General features: G+C 40.9%; 1 protein-coding gene across 1 annotated transcript; it reads left to right on the plus strand.

The window, feature by feature from the left end:
• The first annotated feature begins 1,284 nt into the window (after positions 1-1,284).
• LOC132992113 (chondroitin sulfate proteoglycan 4-like) lies at positions 1,285-20,561 on the plus strand. Its single transcript, XM_061061259.1, has 22 exons — positions 1,285-1,450; positions 4,439-4,602; positions 5,274-6,392; positions 6,526-6,933; positions 7,018-7,139; positions 7,548-7,656; positions 8,024-9,352; positions 9,981-10,073; positions 10,224-10,721; positions 10,859-10,993; positions 11,374-11,559; positions 11,707-11,889; positions 12,175-12,351; positions 13,152-13,350; positions 13,706-13,837; positions 14,507-14,682; positions 14,821-15,016; positions 15,177-15,348; positions 15,754-16,120; positions 16,758-16,910; positions 17,806-18,384; positions 18,554-20,561. The coding sequence occupies exons 1-22, from the start codon at positions 1,321-1,323 to the stop codon at positions 19,685-19,687; spliced, it is 7,761 nt and encodes a 2,586-aa protein (XP_060917242.1). The 5' UTR covers positions 1,285-1,320; the 3' UTR covers positions 19,688-20,561.
• Positions 20,562-21,678: the final 1,117 nt, after the last annotated feature.

Below are 21,678 nucleotides of genomic sequence, written 5' to 3' on the forward strand. Positions count from 1 at the left end.
GCTTGTATAGGGCGCTTTTCAAGTCTTTTGACTACTCATGTAGTAACAACCCCAGGTCACTTCTATCCATTCATACCCGTCCACACACTGATGGCAGAGGCTGCTTTACTAGTGGCAATAAGAAGTAATGAATAACATGCATACATATTGCTGATGAAGCAGCGGGAACACTTAACTTGGAGTCATGTGGCTGTAGGAGCTGGGAATTGAATCCCTGACCTTCTGGTTGAGAGACTACTGACTCTATCAACTGAGCCACAGCCACCACCAAGAGAGTGGTGTGTTTTTTACATTTATTTAAAGATTGGCATAAAAAATGGAACACAAAAATGTCGATATTCTATGATAAATCAAATCTAAAAATAAACATATTGTAATGTTATTGTCACTAATAATGTTATTAGTTTATTTTTATTTTTGATCCCTCCCCTTCAAATAAAACATGACCCCATAGCAGCCCCACTTTAAAAACACTGATCTAGAGAGCAGTTGTAAAAAATATTGTCTGATAAAGAAATGAAAAAACACCTGGCAGCAGATGCTAAAGATCAGGACCAACTTAATGAAGTTAATAAAGAAATAATGGACTTTATTGCCGTTAAATTGTATTGTATCTAAAATGGGATTTGGTGTTAAGAATGTGAAGGTAACTCAGCTCACATAAAAAGACAAACACAGAACGAAAGTTATCTTGATATGACCTAATCAAAAAGTGTTTATTGAACCTCTTTGCAATGGGTACTTGTATTCTTGCAGCCAGGCAGCCACGTTGGACTTTGACCCTTTTCACAGTAGACATTACAAAACACAAACGATCATAATAAAAGTAAATACATATTTGTAAGAATTAATTTACAGCAGGAAAATAAATACATAATGAACTATATTCTTTTCCAAGTGTTGCTTATCTTCATGTTTATGTGTCACAGAAAAACGGCAGAAAAAGTTGCTCAGATAAGGATTGGTTCCACTCATATTATTCTATTAATCCTACTCTACTTAATGTGTTGTTGTTGTTTTTTCAGCCTTTGATAGTCTTCATAGACATGAAGTGTAATCGAGGTTTGTCTGTGAACAAAAACTCACAGTCTGCTACACTTTCTAGTGAGCACCTCTTTTTTGTGTTATGACACCTCCCTCTGGTGTTCATGTTCAGTACTAAGGACAACAGCCGAGGGGAGGGTCAGGGGGAGGAGCTCTACCTCTCTGTTGTGTTCACAAGCACAGGTACATATTTTAAAGGCTGTGCGCCAAAGCAAGCAAAGCAAGTACAGGCATTAAGTTGCAGCATGACTGAGCCATGAATTGCAAAGACAATGAATGGCAGAATCAAGCAGCCAGATGTTGCTCTTAACTAAATGCAAGATTTCAGTGTCCTTATTAACAATGGGGAGATTTGTAGCTGATCTGTTTCTTCTTCTGCTGATTTCCACAGGACAAGTTTTTGGAGGTAAGGCACTGCAAAGGGTTCTTCTCCCTTTGATCCAAAGTTGCAACTAAAATTGATGCTTTATTTATGATGGCTGATTTGCTGAATTGTTGTGATGGATAAGTTTCTGCTGCAGAAGTTTTTCTCCATAAAAGCATGTGACATTACAGTTTATTGTGCAAACATATTTAAATGTAATTTAACCATACACAAAATGTTATTGTTCTTTAAAGGTAAGTCAAATCCCTTCTTAAGATTTGCCATAAAAGAGAGAGGTAAAGTTGGAAATGCAACATCACTGTTACACACTCTCTGATTAAGTTACATCTCTTTGTGAATAAGCAGCTTAATGTTAAAGGCAATCTTATATCATTAGACTGCTGGATAATGTATTGGCTGGAATCTTGCAGTTCATTTGGGCAGTGATAGGTTGTCACATTGCTCTGCAAATGCTACCACAATGTTTAAAATTGTGTTAATAATTTGGTAATGTAATATTGTGCAGTTGTAAAATTTGCCTAAAGCAAGTATTAAACCTGTTATATTGTTTTTTATTTTAACTTTATGGAAAAACATTTAATTATTTACAACGCAAGCAATATTTATTTTCCAAATTGAGACCAAATTGATGTCATATTATCTCTTCCTAAAAATGCTGAATGCATGAATAACATCTCATGGCTATCAGCATAGCTCCAAACTGTGTCATATGTCTATTTCTTAATACCTGCTAATGACAGAGCATTTAAGACCTTTCTCCATATTCGAGCTGTGACGGAAGGGCGATTACTAATAATCTAATGTTCAATGGTATCATTGAGGCAGATTAGAGATAGATGGACGCACACAGGCTATACTGGCTGTGGGCTTAGAGGCTTTATGCTGAGTGGCATGCTGGGCCGGCCTGCTGACCGAGGACTTCTCACTGGGACCATGCAGCCTTTTAATACACCTATAAATATATTTTTTAATTACTACGCTCATAATTTTTCTGGTAGAAATTTCTCAATATACAACACTACATTATTTTTGTATTCATACTTTTTTTTTTTTTTTTTACAAATATCAAATTAAAAAAAAAAAATAGTTTTACCTCAAATTAAAATAAAACTTTGTAAATCGTTTTGCAAATCAAGTAGCTATGTTACCTGCTGGAAAAACAGTTTCAACATTATGCAAAACACGGTTGTTTTGACTTCCCTGACGGTGAAAGTCAAACTTTTGTTGCTGATTGACTTTTTATCTGTTTGGTGTTGGGATCATGAATTACTGGCTTTTATGTAATTACACTGTTGACTTTGTATTCCTATCTACACAGGAGCTTCTGTGATTCATGTTTTTGATCAAATATCTCTGCTTTGTTTCCCCCCCACATGCCAATTAACTATTTTTAGAAAAGACAGAAAGAGTCTGATATACGAAAAAAAAAAATGTAAAAGTGAAGAAGATATTCTCAGCAACCATTCACACACATGCACACGTCATCTTTCTGACCTGTATTTGCTGCGAGAAGGTTTCCACAAATTGACGGTCATTTTGACAGAGTGCTCCCACACTGCTGCTCAAATGGGTCAAATCAATTAAAATCTAGACTACTGATTTTTAAATTCAGAGATGTGAGTTGGGGTGTGATCTGGTCCAACTATTATATAAACTTACAAATAAAGTTTTGGTCATGCATAACCTATGTTTGTGTCCATACATAATAAAAAATGAAGGACAGCAGTACTGCCTCATGTATTATAAGCCACAATAAGTGAAAGACTCAGGACATGACTATGGACAGACAGTTGGTCAGCTGCTCCACCACTTTAGTCCAGACTAAATTATCTAACCACTCTCCAGTGACCTAAAGACCTTTGTGGTTCCCAGATAATGTATCCTAACGATTTTAGAAACCTCATGGCCATCTCACCGTCAGCACCATGACGGTGACATGGATTTCCATAAAGTCATTTAAGTTTCCCCAGAGATGAGGTCAGTCATAATGCTTGGATGATCATTGAACAATTAGTAGTGCCTTCTTCAGGTTAAAATTGTAACTTATCCATGATAATGGTTTGTGACGAGTACCTGCAAAACAATGGCCAGTAACACCCTCCTCAGCTATAGGCCTACTTTGTGTTTAGTGCTAATAAGCATTAGCATGACAGACACTAATATGATGACTACTACTGTATAAATATAGCTAGTAAACTTCAGCATTGTCCTGGTATGTGTTAGCAATAGACATCTGTGTGTTGCACTCTTATAAGCCCTGTGCCTGAACACAGCCTCAATGAGTCACTAGCATGAATGGGGGCTATTTATTTTTGCACTATTCCCTGTTCAAACTCGCTATAGATGGATAGCTAATATTTAGCCTGAAGGTACATAATGATAATTCTAATTTATATTTAAATTTACATATTTGTAATTACATTAAGTCAACTAGTAGGTTATTCAATTCAAGTTGGCCACGTGTGATGTTATTTGTGCTTCCCAGAGTATTTCTGTCCAAATGGGGCAATTTGGGTCATGGTGGAAGTCTAATTAGCATCAGATGACCCACTGCAGAATGCATTAGCTGTCATTAATTGAATTCGGATAACAGGTGTAAAGTGCAGAGTAGACACCACATCGACAAGCCAGTCAATAGTCTACAAATGAATGGAAAAGACTTGGCAGAATTAAATCCTTAGCTAAAATGTTTTTTTTATTTGTGAGATGTTGGGATGTTTTTCTTGAAACACAAAAGCATTGTATGCAGCACTATGTAATCATTGGTTTCATGGCCGTGGAATTCCATTCGATTTCAAATGTGTTACTTTGTGACAGCATATTACCAAAAATGTTGTGGAATACTAAAGCTGCTTATTTATATGGGAACCAAATGATCTGCCATTGCTATTGATCTATACCATCTCAACCCTCCACATTTGCATTAGAATGCAGTAAAAACTTTACACACATTCTTGGAAAGCATTTTCAACCTTGACTTTTCACCTCTCACTTTCTTCATTGTTATAGTGTCATTCTATGGTGATGGCTACATCCATCTACGGACAGTGGAAGCCTCCATTCAGACGCTGCTCCATGTACGTTTTCGAACCTCCAGTCAGACAGGGCTTCTTTTTTTGGCAGCTGGACGTAGAGACTTCTTGCTGCTGGAGCTGATATCTGGGCGTCTGCAGGTATACAGAAACTGCAACTAGGATTAATAGCACACTTGTGAAAAGCAACTGACAGGAATCTATTTCTCAATGGGGAAAAAAAAGCAAGGCAAATAAGTTAATTGTTACATTAGAGTACTATGATGTGACTTTTTTTTTTTTTTTGTCCAGGGAAAGACCATTTGAGATTTAATAACATCAAATGAGTCAAAGTAAGACCTCATAAAGATTCTTTACACCTTCAACATAGGATAAAATATTTGTGCCTTGGGCCATTCTACCTCATATTGGCTTTTACTATCCCAAGGGGAGCCAGAGAGAAGTCTGAACTCACACACCTGGGTGTCAGATTACTCCCAAAGTGAAAAAATAACCCCCGTGGCACTGGGTTCATCTCAGAACAAGTTCATTCATGACCCAGGATAAGGAGAAGGCTGCAATAGTTTGATGCAAACTTAAAACACAGGGCACAGAGTTGCTCATCTCAGAGTTTAGTTGCATTTTTGTTAGTTCATAATTTGGCACACTCAACATCGCATCAGCGTTGTATGTCTGCTTTCAAGTGTATTGCTTTGACTTACTAATTCAAATTTGTTTTATGGTGGGATTAGAGACTTCAAAGATTTGTATTTCATGTACCTTTCCTTCCTGCCTTCCCTTGCTCTTTCCCCCCTGCCCCTTTCATGCCTCAGGTACGTCTGGACCTTGGATCAGGTGAGCACTCACTACACTCAGAAAGGGGCATGCATCTTAATGACCTAGCATGGCACTACTTGGAGCTGATCCACGACCATAACACTGTAAATATGACCGTGGACCGAAACTCTCATACCAGCCTCCATATGCCAGGACCAGATCTGAGGCTCAATGTTGAGGATGGACTTTTTGTTGGCGGGGCAGCTGGACTCAAGCAACCAAATCTTCCCAACATTTCTATTGGATTTAGAGGTTGTATAGACGAAGCTGTGTTCAATGAACATAACTTGCTGTCCAGTCTTAGGCCTTATTCTGGTTACAAGAGTGTTCATGAAGTCTCTCTGGGTTGTAGTTCACAGTTTTCTGCCACAGTAGAAGATTCTGTCAGTTTTTTCAGCTCCAAAGCCTTTATATCTCTCACACCATGGGAGGTCCAACAGGAGGCTGTGTTTGAATGTGAACTGCAGCCTTCTGCAAGAGAAGGAGATGGCATGGTGCTGTATAGCTCTGGGAACAAGGGAGGGTTTGTTGCCATAGAACTACGTGATGGTCACCTGATTGCAACACTAGGAAATGGAAAGGGGAGTATGACTGAGCTGCGTTCTCTAACAAATGTTCAGAGACACCCCACCTGGTATCCCATTAAGCTGCACCTGCTGCCCCACAGTGTCCATCTTAAAGTGGATGAAGAATTGGTCCAGGCCAATCTGAGTGTTGAGCTGCAGGTCATCCAGCTCAATGGACCCCTTTTTCTCGGAGGACTGAACAAAGAAGCCCGTGTAGAAGCCAGGCGAGCTGGGTTGATGTCAGATGTACCTGGAGGGAAACTGGCTGGGGGAGGAGTCTCCTTTAAAGGCTGCCTCCGAGAAATTAGGGTGAACGCTAAAAGAACAGGCCTACCTAATGCAGTCATCACCAAGGACATCACTGTGGGCTGTTTGACACAACAAACTCCAGATGCAGTGACAACCATTAGCCCAACAGATTGTCAAGACTTTGATGTTACAACTACTCAACCAACTACCTACAACAAGAAGAACCCTAACTTTTTTTCATTGAGAAAGCTTGAGGTGGTAGAGGGAGGCCGCGCACCACTTGAGCCAAAACACATAAGGGTAGGTCTGGTTATCTCTGATTAATCTCTTACTTTAGTTTGTAGTTTTTCCTTTCAGATTTTGCACAGGTCTTTTCCTTTTTAATATGATAGGGCTGATGTATAAATGACTCCCCATTTGCTCTCCATTCCAGGTAAATCTGGATTTGCGGAAATTTGGCATTCATCCAGCTCAGTTAATGTTCCGCATAGAGGGGCAGCCTGCACATGGCCAGCTCCGGTTGGACCTCAGTCCATACACTGATGGGATTCTAGGTGATACACAGGAGGAGAGGACTCTAGGAGCAGAAGAGTTTGATCAGACTTTCAGTATGCTGGACCTTTGGCAGGGCCGGGTGATGTACGTTCACAGTGGGTCAGAAGACCAGCATGACTTCTTCATGTTTTCGGTCTTCTCCAACAATAAGAGGAAGCTTCCTGTGTTTCTGAAGGGCAACCGCCTGCATCGGTTCGATATCAGCATCAGTCCTGTCAATGATGCACCTGTGCTCAGCCTCCCAGAGGGAAATATTTTCACTGTTCTAGAAAAGTCCAAAAGACAGGTAGTTACAGCAGACTGCTTGAATGATGTGCTAATGTATGTGTCGTCTAGAAAATGAAATTTCATACCTCCACATTTTCCCCAGCTGACAACAGATGTGCTGAGAGTGTTGGACCCTGACAGCAGTTCTTCAGAACTGATGTTAAGCTCCCTGGGAAACCTCAACACTGAGGCTGGACACCTTGAGCACCAGGATTACCCTGGCAGGTTTGTACCGGTGCTTGTTATAAGGCTTAAAATTCATCCCAAATCTTCTTAGAGCCAATCAGACCAATATAGAATTCTCTTTTATACTGTCTACCGCATACCATATATGGTTAAAAACTCAGGCAAAGTTAGCTTCAAAAGATGTGTAAATTTTTTAAATGAATCCTATTCATTTTTAAATTGGTGATAGATACCACTAGCCTACTTAACCTTTACAACATTCATAACATGCAGAGCCAATAGAAGTATGTTTACGTGATTACTGCTACCTCACAGATGTCTCATTTATCATTTTTTTCTTGACCTCTGAATCCCTTTACAGAGAGCAAAATTGGAGGCATAATGTAGTCAGCAGAGTCGGAAACAGAACCAGACGTGCTAGCTAATATCTTTGCATCCATCTTTCAGGGCAATCAATTTGTTCTCTCTGAATGATCTTGAGGATGGTAAGATAAGCTTTGTCCACACCGGCCTCTCAACCTCGAGACTGGCACTTAGGGTCAGCGATGGACAGAAGGTAAGTAAGCAGACGCTTTCCCAAACGCAATAATTCTTTAATCACATTAAGAAAGGTTATTCCTGTCAGATCTTGTTGTGGTTCGTACTTAGTCATATAAAGCAATTGTTAGCATAACATGTCAATTAGAATTTGTGAAAATAGAACACATCTGTTCATAGAAATGTTTTATTTTAAGCCTGTTAGCATGCTGTTGTTAGCATCCTTGTGCCTGCATGCAGCATAATATGGCTCTAGGCTGGCCATCAGAGTTAACAATGGACAGAAGGAATAGTAACTTGCCTAAAATACTGAGTTTTATAATTCCTTTGCTCGAGTGTTATATCTTCTGTCATCGCCACTGGTGTTTTTTTTCTCTTTTTCACAGTTAAGCAACACAGTTGTTTTGAGAATTTTGGCTGTGAGACTGGAACTCAGAGTGGTTAACAACACTGGACTGGAGATGAACCAAGGTGAAGCCTCCTTCATCACAACCATGAACCTCGCTGTACAAGTTAATTGGGCTAATCAGGCAGTGGAAATCCGCTATGACATCACAGAGTTGCCACAATATGGTGAGCTCCAGCGTTTGCACTCCAATGGCGATTGGAAATCAACAACCTCTTTCTCTCAGAGCCTTCTAAAGAAGGAACGGATCCGATATGTCAGCACTGTCCATGGCCTTCAGACTCATCACAACATCACTGATTTCTTCAAATGTAAAATCACAGTTGGTGCCATGGCTACCAATGAGGTTGTATTCCCAGTCATGGTTCGGTGTATCCACTTTAAGGTCACACGAAGCAAAATGGAAGTCAATGGTGTTCTAAGTACGGCGGTCACACCTGAAAACCTTCATGTGATTTCTAAGGGTGTCAGACTCAATGAGAGTGACCTTTACTTTAGACTGCTTACACTACCAAAGAAAGGGAAGCTGTACCTGAATAACAGAGTCCTGAAAAGGAGGTCTACCTTCAGCCAACAGAACATTACAGATGGCTTGGTGAAGTACGAGCTGTTCAACAGGTTACACTACGGTACAAGAGACACGTGTAGCTATCAGGTGTTTTCTAAACACGCAAACTCAACAACGTACGACTTCAGAATCAACATTAAAACCGAGTTGACAGTCATCACAGTTTTGAACACAGGCCTTTCAGTCCAGGAAGGAGGAGGAAAAGTCATCAGTAAAGATATTTTGTTCACTCACACAACAGGTAACCTGGAGGTTCAATACAGTGTCACTGTGAGCCCCAGACATGGCCAGTTAAGGAAGATCAACCTCTCCAACTCCACTTCCATCAACAACAACATTGTGACGTTCACAAATCAGGATATTATTGAGGAGAGGATCATGTACGTTCATGATGACAGTGAGACCAAGCAGGATTCCTTTACATTTCAAGTTATGGTCAACAAACCCCACAAACACATTAACAAGAAGGAGGATAGAAACACAGGTGAACACATGTTTAATATCTCTGTGCAGCTTGTCAATGACCAGAGACCTGTCAGGGTTGTGGATAAAGTTTTCCATGTTGCCCGCTATGGGCAGAGGTTGGTCACGTTGAGTGACCTTCGTTACCAGGATGACGACATGGACTTTGATGAGAATTGGTTGGTGTACACGCGGAGGGGAATTCCCATGGGTGAGCTGGTACTGGCCAGTGATCCAAGCCACAAGCTGTACGAGTTCACACAGCGGGACCTTGAGCAGGTAAGGATGATTCATCTTGAAAAGTTCTTGGTAATCCTGTAGAATACAGCCTATAATGTAGAATGAAGCCTAGGAAGTAAGCAACCCTCGTGGGATCCTCAATATCTGACCAATCCAAATATTAGGGGCGGGACAAATCGTTGATACTGTCCTCATGTGACTCTATTATTGAGTCGTTGTTGCCAGGTATCGATGATTTTATTAAAAAAATGGAATCTAAACAAGTTTCCCTTTAAATTTGACTCACTATGTCACTACTTTATGACTCATCACAGTGGGGCTTATGACATGAATGAGGGTAATGTTAACACAGGTGAAGTTACAAAAGGCAGCAGAATAATGTCACACAGGGGTGAAAAAAGTTACAATATATCATTATTGGAGGTCAAACTGCAGTGCATACATACGTCAATCCTGCATTTTTGGGGCCATTATGCAATTTTCAGATAATCTGATATCATACAGTAGCCTTTATCAATTACAGCAGAATCGCTGTATTGTGATTCTATCGTTATGGTTGGCTACGTATTTTATTGAAACGTGGTGGTGTTTCTTAAGTTATTCGATATTTATTTCCTCAAGCTTGCTGATTCTCCCTCTGGCAAAATCTCCTCTCTTTGTCTCTCAGAAAAAGGTGTTGTTTGTCCACAGAGGAGTGAGTTTTGGGCGATTTGTCCTTTTCATATCAGATGGGAAACATTACGTGTCAACACTGATGGAGGTGATTATATCGTCTTCAAACTTGTATTTTTATTTGTTTTATTTGTTGTTTTTATCTGGAGTTATATTGGATTATTGATATTGAATTTTACTGACTGCTGCTATATACTATTTATTCCTGTCCATTTGTGCAATCCACTGGCTTGTATAGGTGATTGCCCAGGATCCTTACCTTCAGACTGAGAACAACACGGGCCTTACTGTCCAGAAAGGGGGGCTTATAACCTTGACCTCAGCCAACCTCAGTGTCTTCAGCAACCTTGACATCCGAGACCCGCAGGAAGTGACATTTGAGGTCTTCCTTCCGCCTAAACATGGTTTGCTCTTCTTCAGTGATGAAGATCGTGAGAGTGTTGCAGCAACAGATCCAATTACGATATTCACCCAGAGAGATTTGTCAGAAGGGCGCCTGGTGTATCAACATGATGGCAGCCAAATGTTATCAGATCATTTTAATGTAACTGCAAGAGCAAAGGAGAAGAGCACAGAGAGGCGACCTGAGAGAGGGAGGAGGGAGGTGCATCTTGACATTGGGGTGCTGGTAAAAATCTACCTGGAGGGTCACCAAAGACCGCCAACAGTCATCAGTAACCGTCCATTGCTGGTGACTGAGGGAAGTAATGTCTCCATAAGCAGGGATACCTTAGAGGTAATGACCATTTTGTGACCAATTAATCATTTTACCACACATGTTTTTACTCTAAGATTTACAGAATACATTTGTATAATATACTCTTATTTCCCCCCCAAATAATTTCTTTAAAAACTACTGTTTTGACTGAACAGGTGGTTCACGAGGACAGCCAGCCCAAACAGATATTTTTTTCCGTTCAAAGTCATCCCACCGAGGGTTTCCTCCAGAGGTCTTCCCCCGACGTCAAGCAACAAACCTACGAAGGCAAACAGGAGCACTTTTATCAAGTAAAGCCAACTCTACAGCCAAAATGATATCCCACCTTTTTAAGGTTTAGAGCCCAATAGATGAGACAGGGAAATGCCCCACCCTAAAGCCAGCTGCAATTTGTTGCTCGGCAGGTATTGTTCAAAGGCTTTATCTGCTGGTGCTGGATACATGATGAAAGGCTTTAAAAGTCTATTTCCTTGATCATCGACTTAGCCATGATTACAGAAACACCAGATGTTCTGGTGTTAGTGGGTAGTCAGTCTTTTGTCACATGTCCCTCCCCAGCATATTTTTGTTCACTCTGCACTTTGATGCACCATACTTAAACTTCAAGTTGTCAAAGTATTCAAACAGAAACAGCCTGTGATGGGTTTATCTACTCTGTTCCTCATTGCAGAACACCAGAGAGCAGCAAACAAACTCTTTTACTCAGGAGGATCTCAACCAGGGATTGATTATCTACCACCATCAGGCTGCAGGAAGTGTCAACGACTCTGTTCTTTTGGAGGCGACCAACGGGATGACAAAGGTCGGACCCATCAGGCTGGAGATTGATATCATACCTATCATGATTCCTCTACAGGTAACAAATGGATCTGTCGGAGTACAATTAACATATAAAAATGCAAAAAATTGCGGTAAAAGTGTTAAAAAGTAATTTCACAAACTCAACCAAGCCAACAACAAACAAGTCATTCAGTCTGTTATTTCTCTGTTGGTCATTCTACAGGTATCTGACTTGACCCTTGATGAGGGGTCGTCTCTGCCACTGACCTCAGATGTCATCAAGGTCACCAATCATCACTTCTCAGGGATGAACTTCCTGTACCAGGTCATTGTTCCACCGCGACACGGACACTTGGAGCACAGCCGGATCCCGGGAATGCCCATCACTGCCTTCACTCACACTGAGGTTTGACTGTGCAAGACAAATAAGGAAACAAATGAAATTCTGGAGTGGACTCTTGTTCTCATTCAATGGGTGATTAGGAAGATATGAGGAGTCTTAAAGAGTGATTCAATAAAGGTTTGTTTAGTAGCCATGTCAATTTCACAGAGCAGCATTTTGTTGCAACAGTAACCATGTAAGGTTTTTAGTTTTGTCTCTTTTTTGTTTTGGTTGTTTTTTTGATAGCATTTTAACATCAGACTAATTAACCTCTGCTGGAATCTCTTCCATCCTCACTTCTGTTTCCAGGTGGAACGAGAGTACATATCCTATATCCATGATGGCAGCGAGACGCAGGGAGACAACTTTACCATTGTAGCCAATCAGACGGAAATCAGGAAGCACAGTCTGCCCTGCACCGTTCACATCCACGTTATGCCTGTCAATGATGAGACTCCTGTTGTTACAACCAACAAAGGTCTGAAGGTGGGAAGAGATTATGTGCATCCAGAGAATTATGAGTGTTTTCTGACCAATGGCTGGAGTCTCAATGTGTAACTTTTCTTATCCATAATGTATGACTACTAATGTTGAAAATGACACACAACAGCAAACAGATAAACTGTAAGTTGTGACTTTATGAGAAAATAGATGAGAAGAATAACTGACTGATGTTAACTCACATGGATATCATGATGCATGGGTATCTTCAATACTGTACTGTGTTAAATCAGACGTTATAGGTCTGTTTCTTTAAACAAATAAAATCAATTTATATATTGGTATTGGTATCATTTGTTGTTACAATAACATGATTTTTTTTACACTGACACAAACTTGAATATCCTCATACATTAAGTAACTCTTTAAAGAATTGTCTTCATTAAACCATATTGTTCTCTTTTAACTGAGAGTTATATAAGAAGAGTGATACTGCTCTTTTAGTTGTATAATGCATTTGAAACAAATGTATAGATGGTAATTTTTTCATGATATGATTGGATGAAGGTTTTAACAGTAATGTCAATATGACCTTTGGAGAACAAAGAAGAAGATTTTGTGGTTATGAATGGATTTCAAGTCAGTTTAGGGTAAAACACAGTTAAGGTGAACAATAATGTTTTTTGGTGGTTTGATGTGAATTTATAATATTGCCAGATTTGAAAAGAGGCTGAAAAGATTGTATCTCCTCTATAGGGCAACAGAGGGGTAAGTTAACATGGCAAAGAATTGGACCTTTGTAACACATTTGTTGGAATGACCTTTTTTCCCCCTCGTGTCCTCAGGTGTGGATGGCTTCAGTGACAGAGATCACCCATGATGAACTTGGTGCAGAGGACTCAGACACTCCACCGGAGATGCTGGAGTTCATCATCACCCCACCCAGCAACGGCCATCTGGCACTGAAGAGCGCCCCCTCAAGACCGATCCTGAACTTTACTCAGAATCACATTCAAACTGGACAACTGGTGTTTGTGCACAGCGGTGAGCGTGTTTGGATATTTGTGGTATGTGATGTGACCCAATCTCGATGTCCACACAGTATTTACAGAGTCAAGGACTTTCCTTCCTCATGAGTTCCTACAGACCTTCCTAAGGGAATATCCCAGAGATGTTAAACATGGGGTAACCTGAGGAAACCAAGAAATACAAGAAAATAGAAAAGCATAAACACAACAATAAATGGTATTTAGAGTTTCAGTCTGACTTTAGTTGGGAAAACTTACAAAGAAACACTGCACTAAAAAAGGATTAAAGATGGAACATTTAAAAACATAGAAAATGAATGAATGAAGAAAAAAACCCATTGCTTTCCTGATTCTGATTTATTCTTGTGTAGGTGCTTTGTCGGGTGGATTTCAGTTTCAGGTGAACGATGGTGTGAACTTCGCCCCTCGCCAGATCTTCAGCACAACCGCCCACTCTCTGGTCCTTACCCTGCAGAGAAATCGTCAGGTGGAGGTCTTACCAGGTATCACTTTACAAAAGAATGGTGCCACGAAGCTCTTGACTCTAAAGGTCAGCCAAAGCATAAGCATTGATTTTTAGGTGATGTTAGTAAGGAGCTATTTCTGTAATCAAAAGCAAACCGGTGGTCTTTATGAACCAGCATGTGATTGTTTTTTAGATGTATCTCTCTTAAAATAAAGGTAGAGTAGGATTTTCTTGCACAACTTCACCAACTACCAAGGTGCATTAAGAGTGAAAGGTCAAAAAGCTCCATCAACACTTATATTATAAAGATCAACTTTATCAATTTTATGAGACCGACGCGTTTTGGCTTGAGGTCTTGGATGACCCTGATGAAGGCTACATACTATTCAAATGTATTGCAGCTTAATAACAATTGTACTTGTCAGCAACACAATTGGAAGCAACTTAACAATTTGGCCTGTGGTGATAAAGTATTGACATAATATTATCTCTTGACTCTTCAGAACATCGTGTCATAATGTTGTATAAAGAATCTACTTTCACATTTGAATATATTAAAGGTTTTAGAAAACAGCAATTTACTTTTCTTAATGGCAGTGAAAATGATTCTCACAAGGCTGCATCCTTTTTCCATCATGGTTCCATCATGACACCGTCCTGTGAGACAGAAGCATGTTTTTGAAAAGCTTCTCCTCTCACTTTTTAGGCTCTGTGACCCCCATATCTGAGCAGGAGCTGAAGGCCATAACTAATGATGTCACCGACATCAGGAGAAACCGCTCTGTGGTGTTTTCAGTGACAGCTCCTCCTAAACTGGGTCGCCTGGTCCAACGTTTGCCCGACAACTCTTCACTCAACGTTTCCGTTTTTACACAAAGCATGGTACAGATTTGTGTGTCTTTGAGCATTGCATTGTTCGTGGTTTGGCTTTGCAATATCATGAAATCTTTTTTGTTTTGATTACTCTTCTCAAACTATTTCCTTTTTCTTGCTCCTTATTTGCGTGTCTCTGTCTTTCAGCTGAACGATGGAGTAATCTTCTATGACCAGAACAAGCCACAGTTGGTGGGGTGGTCGGCTTTAGACTCCTTCTCTTTCACCGTGTCCTCTCCTCCTGCTTTCCTTCCTCCGCACACCTTCAGCATCTTAATCTCCTACCAGACCAACGGACATCACGACGACTCTAAATACAAGACCAGACTACTCAACAATGCAGGTACTGTTTGGCTGTTTGTTCAAAAAAATGTCCACTCCAAAGAAAGAAACTCATAAAAATGGGAACTATACTCGATAACAAAAAAAATTCAGATTCTTCCTCTTTTAATTAAACAAATATATTCAGGAGGACCACTCAGGTGTTTGTTTCCATCCTTCAGGTGCTGTGGTGGCTGAGGGAGGCAGGGTGATGATTGACAGGTCGAAACTTGACGCCTCCAACCTCCTTGGTAAAGTTCCAGAATCCTATCGGAAAGACCACGTCATTATGTACAGGGTGATTTCCCTGCCCCGCCATGGGGCCCTGTCACTAAGAGGACATAACCTCAACAGGTATTCGGGTCCTTCATCTGCGTCTCCATTAATGAACTGAAAATGAAATTCAAAAATCCAGGGACAAATATATTATTTGAACAAAATAACACAGACAAGGCAATGGAACTAGCATAAGAAAATACTTCCTTATTATTATTTTCAAAAGACATATATTGTAAAGTTCCTTTGTGAACATGATTATCAGCTACATGTTGAATTGTGGGATTTCTAAAACTTCTAAAGACTTTCCAGAAGAGTCCTTTTACCAGAGACATATGACAATTCCTCTCAACAAGTATTGGACTCATGTGTTTGTCTGACTTTCTACTTACTCATCGATGTGTTTATGTACTTTTAAAATCTTTTTAAAATGAAGTAATAATGTTAATACGTTTGTCCTTTTATTTTTTTTGTTTTTCTCAGGAATAAACCAGATTTCTCTCAGGTCACCCTAAACAAGTTTGGTATCACTTACATCCACGATGACTCAGAGACAACAAGCGACAGCTTCACTATCCGTGCCTGGGTGGCTCCTTTGGATGTCTCTTCCTCTTTATCCGCTTTATCTACATTTCCCTCTTCATCCCCTCCCCATTCAGCATCATCATCCTCCCTTTCGTCATTAGACATTGTTTCCCAGCATCATATGAAGGACAGCCTGGCGGTGACGGAGACGTTCAACATCACGGTGACACCGGTCAACGATCAGCCGCCACTCCTCAGAAGCAGAAACCCCAGTATGAAGGTCGTAGTGGGAGAGAGAGTTGTTCTTGGACCGGACAATCTGCAGGTGAAGGGTGTTAAATTAGGGAAGGTGCAGCTGATACACTTGACTACTTTTATGCAAAGTGCCATTGGAACAAAAATTGTACTTGCTTTCTAAATGGCGCTTTTGTTTTAGAAGTCACGATTGTTTTTAAATGATTTCAAATGATCCATGGGGACTTTCTAGCACACTTAGATGTTTTATTTTACAAATATTTATAGCTTTCTTTTATCATTGAAAATACAGGGCATACAAGAGAATCCTCATCATCTCCAGAATTCCTCCAAAAGATTTTTGCTTGAAGCTAAATCTGAATCTGGTGTTAAGTGGTGTTAAGTAAAGGTTTTTTTTCTATCAAACTCTTCTATCAAAAAATATTATTTTTGAGATAAAGGATGGGTTTTTGAGCTCAGCATGACTGAGAAAACAGATATTTAGACATGAAATGTCAAGTAATAAATCGAGTAATCAACCTTTATTTGTGTAGCGCCGATTCATAACAAATGTTTTCACAAGACACTTTACAAAAAGAGCAGATACTCTTTGTTATAACACATTTAATTCTGGCAACTATACCTGAACAGGACTGACATGTCTGTCACCAATCATGTGGGAGACTTCTAACACACACACACACTTTCCTGTCGATCAACATGTCCAGGTCGAGGATCATGACACCCCTCCAGAGGAGCTGCACTACCTTGTGATCAGTAAGCCCGACAACGGCTACCTGACGCTGGGAGAGAGACCAGAGCCAGTGACCTCTTTCACCCAGTATGATGTCAACCATAACCGGCTACACTTCATACAGCAGGTGAGGAAGCAGTCCACTGATGGAGATGTGACCGCAGTATTTGTTTATTTTTACACAAGCATTGTTATTAAATTGCAAAAGGTATGTTTGTGAAATGGATTTCATATTGCACAATTGAATGTATTGCAAAAAGAAACCTGAATCACGTTGTGCACTGAAACTGCCAGAAGGGGTCACCAAAGCCAACACATTTAACTCTTACAAAATTGAGACGCTGATGTGGTTCAGGGATAGTCGATCTCTGTCCCTAAAAAGCTTCAGATTGTATTTCTTTTATTTTCCCGATTTTCAGCTATCCATTAATTACCAAAGTTACACACAGTTTGCACACATTCTGAACCTGCTCATCTTGTCTTACTTTTTTCCTCCTAAAGTGTCATGACTGTATTATGATGCAGCTGGTGTGATTCCACAACAGTCTCAAGACATAAAGATTATACAAATTGTTTTTGTATAATCTTTTGCACAGGTTTACAGAGGTTACACCCATCCCGCCAATGAAAATGTAATGAAAAAAAACACAGCTGAAAATCTCTACTTTCACCTCAGAACGCATAGATACTGATTTTACTGATGCATAATGATGTATCTAGCTGTAAGTGTTTCCCCATACTGCAGTACATTTTAACAAAACTGTATTGGAGTGCTGGATGGCCTGACGGTTGTGTGGCGCACCCTGTGTGCGATGGCTATGGCCCTTGGTCAGAGGAGACCTTAGCTCTCCTATCTAATAGAGGCAAAATACAAAAAAAGGAAAGGGTCCCTAAGCTGTGTATAATTACATCCCTTTGAGCAGAGACCTTGTATGGAGTTAAATTTGAGTTCCTAAAACTATTACCTGCAGTTAAAAATGTATCTTTTGTTTCTTCTATCCTTTCTTTGCTTTCTCTGCCAGGGTGAGCCCTCAGCTGGTGTTTTCTACTTCAATGTAACCGACGGTCATCATCGTCCACTTTACAAACTCTTTAGTCTGGAGGTGATAAAGCCCTCTGTCTCCATGGTGAACAACACTGGCCTGTCATTGGTTCAAGGCAAGACTGCTGTGATCCTGACGACCAACCAGCTTGCGGCTCAAACCAACGGCCGCAGCAGGGCCAGCATCACCTACACGGTCACAGCGCACCCTCGCCATGGACGCATCGCTATCAACGACCAGGAAGTGACGACCTTCTGGCACGAGGACCTGCTGTTTGGCCGCGTGGTCTATCACATGACCGAACTCAGCGAATCGGAGGACAGCTTCCAAGTCTTGGTGTCGGCATCATCTCACGGTGTCGATTATGGAAATGTAACAGCACACATGAAGGTAACCGTGCTGCCTCTGATCCACCTGAGGGAGCAGGTCAGAGTGCCCAGCGGTGTCGCTGTGAAACTGGGGAAAGCCATGATGGATGCCTCTGAGCTGGCAAGAATCAGCCGAGCTGACCCCGTCTTTGAGGTTCTATCCCCACCAAAACACGGAAAGTTAGTCAAGGTAAAGTTTGAAGTGGCACGCCACACCATGTGAGATTCCTGTTTGTTCTCCTTTCAGTTCAACATACAGATTTTTTGACAGCATAACTTCCCTGAACAGAAACATTTTTAGAGTATCTAAAGAGTAGCCCAGAGTCTTTACTGCCAGTATTGTGTTTGTGTGTTTGCAGATCACCTACGACCCCAACCAACCCTCAGAGGTCCTGAAGTCATTTACCTTCAGAGATGTGGTGCAAGGCCGGATCGCCATTGAAGAGACTCTGAGTGACGGTGACAACCAGCCCAATGGGAACAAATCAGTACTCAACACAGCTCGAGGCCACGCCCCCGCCACGCCTCGGAATGATTCTTTCACCTTTCTCCTGAAAGCGGGAAACGTCCAGCCAGCGAAGGGCGAGCTTCACTTCACCATCTTTCCCCACCACCAGATGCATCACGGTCCGAGCGGCTCGAACAAGGCAGAGAGTGCAAATCGCACAAACCGTCTCCTGACTCATAATAAGACCACTCCCACAGCGGGGAGGGGAGTTGGACAAGAGGATCCGACAACGCAAGGCAGGGTCAGGGTGGGTGTGTCGCCTCGCATTTTGTCACCCAAGAACCAGAACAGGACTCAGCACAAGCACAGACATCACAGCCGATGGGGGAACCACACGCGCAGCGAGAGTAATGGAAATAGATCGGGGACTAGTGCAGAAGGAGCAGGAGGGGGTCACAGTCCTGCCCCGCAACCCAGAACTCCTTCTCTCACACACAAACATGGCCCAGCAGACCCCCCTGACACCCAACCGGTACACGTCGAGGTCCTCCCTCGCCCCTCCTCTGACCCTCTCCTCATTATCCTCCCACTTTTGGCCTGTTTGCTCCTCATCGTTATCCTAATCGTTTTGATTCTGGTGTTCCGGCGACGCAAGGAGAAACAGGCCCGACTGCGGCTCCTCCAGCAGCTCGCTGCGGGCACGCAGCTCACACAGGACAGCCCTTACCTGGGTCGGACTGAGAGAAGTGTGGCTATGCCCTCAGTGGTGGTCACTCCGCTAGCCTCTGCAAGCTGCCCTACCTCCCCCAGGGTGCCCATAACCCCAAGAAGAAGGAGCCTGGCCCCTGGGATGACATTCTGGGGGCCCTTCGATGCTGAAGGAGCAGGTGATGATGGAAATGTTGGAGGTGATCTGATGAACAGTAAAGTGAGGTATAATATACCTCTTAGAACAGCAGTACCAGCTGTCCAGGCAGGATATAAGACATCTTTGGGAACAGGGTCCCCTACTCCATCTCTTAAACGCTACCAGTACTGGGTTTGATAGAAGCATTTCAAGGAAAAACTGTGCCTTAGAGATGTATTTTTGGCGAGAACTGTATAAATGGCATCTGCGCATCTCCTTAGTCATCCGTGGCACATTTGACCAACCATGACCTAGTTATAGAGGACACAATGATGCTTCTTTCCTCTTTTTATTTTAGGGAATGCATGAATGCCATTGTATCTGTTCTTTTACTAAACCAAGTTTAGCTGTTGAAATCTTAGTTGCTTTCACAGGGTCATTAAAAACTATGTCTCCATCAATAAACTACCCAGATACCAAGGTGGAGTGAGCTACTATTCAACGTAAGCAGAATCCAGTTTTACTCAATAGGCAGCAGTTTGTTGCTGTTTTTTTCAAGGTGTTTTTCATTTGTTACTAACTTGTCAGTCATTTGTGACATAAGGGTAGTCCAAGATGGTTCAGTGTTTTGTCAGTGTACATTTTAAATTCTTTGCATTTGTCTGATTCCTCATTAAACTGGTTATAACTTGTATTGCTCTTGTATATATAGTTTTATATTGTCAGAACTGCTGCTGAGCAAGAAAGTGAAGCGTACATGGTTTTTTTTAATTTCCTTTACTGTCAGATTAATCGTAGCTTCATTTTAGCTTAGCGTATTTGTGAGTTAGTACAAGTTGTAATTGATAGCTTTCATTTAGGATTTTGTAAAAGACAGAGTTGACATGTTGCTTCTTGAAAACCATGAATTTCTTAGGGACTGTCTCCTATGTGACTGAAGGAACTGCAAGCTTTCAAGTCACATGCACACAAACTTATTTTAAAGCAGTGAGCTGCTAACTTGCTGTTTCAGATGGTCCATGCAGTATTTATTTACATTTCCTTTTGCAATACAATTACATTACAGTATGTAAATCACTCAGTACTTGGTTGCTTCGTTTTTGGCAATTTGACCCCATTGTGTCAGACTCTTTTTTGCTATGCACCAGTAAATATTTATTTTGAATAAAATATATTTATAAAATCAAAATTTGCACTGTTAATGCACATTCCAAAGCTGAAAATATAAAATATTAAATGGACTAAAAAAAAATGATAGATAGAAAAAGAAAGTGTGACACTAACATAAACTCCATGTTGGTTTTATATGGCATAAAAAAAATACACCTCAGCCAGCAGATCCATTCACTGAGCAAAGAGGGAAAAAGGAGTTCACAGGAACCAAAGGTGAGTCATTTTTGTCAGCTCTTATGGCCCATATACTGTATGCCCCATAACATATACAACAACATATGTTCATTTTTCTTAACTCAATTTTTATTTCTTCCACATTCTAAGTGGTTTGGAAATCCTGATGTCAATATAATTTAATTTGTTGAGCCCCTGAAGGAACATGTACCTTTGCAGTGATATACTGTATATCTCCAGTATTTTCTGGAGAATATCTTTTTGGGTTCAGAATATTGGCCTATGTACAATAGCCATGCATCATCATTGAATTACATTGTTTGAACAAACAGCAATTAAAAAGAAAATGAAAGCAATGAGGAGAGAAGACAGAGGCTGGTCTAAATAATGAAGAGGCTGCGAGTGATGAAACCTGACCTGCAGTCTGTGAACTCTGGTGTCAGATATCAGGGACCGGGCTGATGCTGCTGCCAGAGGAAAAACAAGCGATAACAAGCGTGGAAAAGCCTTACACTGCAAACACAAAGAATACACCATTTACTGTGAAAATGGATTAAGGATAAATCTGTGTGTGATTAAAATAAACAATCTGACATAATCGTTAACATTTATGCATGTTATACAGTTCTACACTGGAGACTGTACAGGCACAGTGACTTGATCAGATTTTATGTAAATAACTCGCTCTAGACAAATATGATCAGGGTGAATGAATGACCGTCTGGATTTGCCATAGGCGGTCATAAATGCCAGTTCTTTGAGGAAGTATAAAAACAGATAAGTGGTCAGATGGAAGCCCGGAAGTTTCCCATGGGCTTCCATCAGATAGTGGTAAACAACAA

The sequence above is a fragment of the Labrus mixtus genome, chromosome 17 (assembly GCF_963584025.1).
Source record: "Labrus mixtus chromosome 17, fLabMix1.1, whole genome shotgun sequence".
Taxonomy (NCBI): domain Eukaryota; kingdom Metazoa; phylum Chordata; class Actinopteri; order Labriformes; family Labridae; genus Labrus; species Labrus mixtus.

Bases quoted from the DNA above. Each gene is read 5' to 3' on its own strand.
- LOC132992113 (XM_061061259.1), top strand. From the start codon at position 1,321: ATGGCAGAATCAAGCAGCCAGATGTTGCTCTTAACTAAATGCAAGATT. The intron at 10,722-10,858 runs GTAATGACCATT...TTGACTGAACAG, and splicing joins TAAGCAGGGATACCTTAGAG to GTGGTTCACGAGGACAGCCA. The intron at 14,683-14,820 runs GTACAGATTTGT...TCTGTCTTTCAG, and splicing joins CCGTTTTTACACAAAGCATG to CTGAACGATGGAGTAATCTT.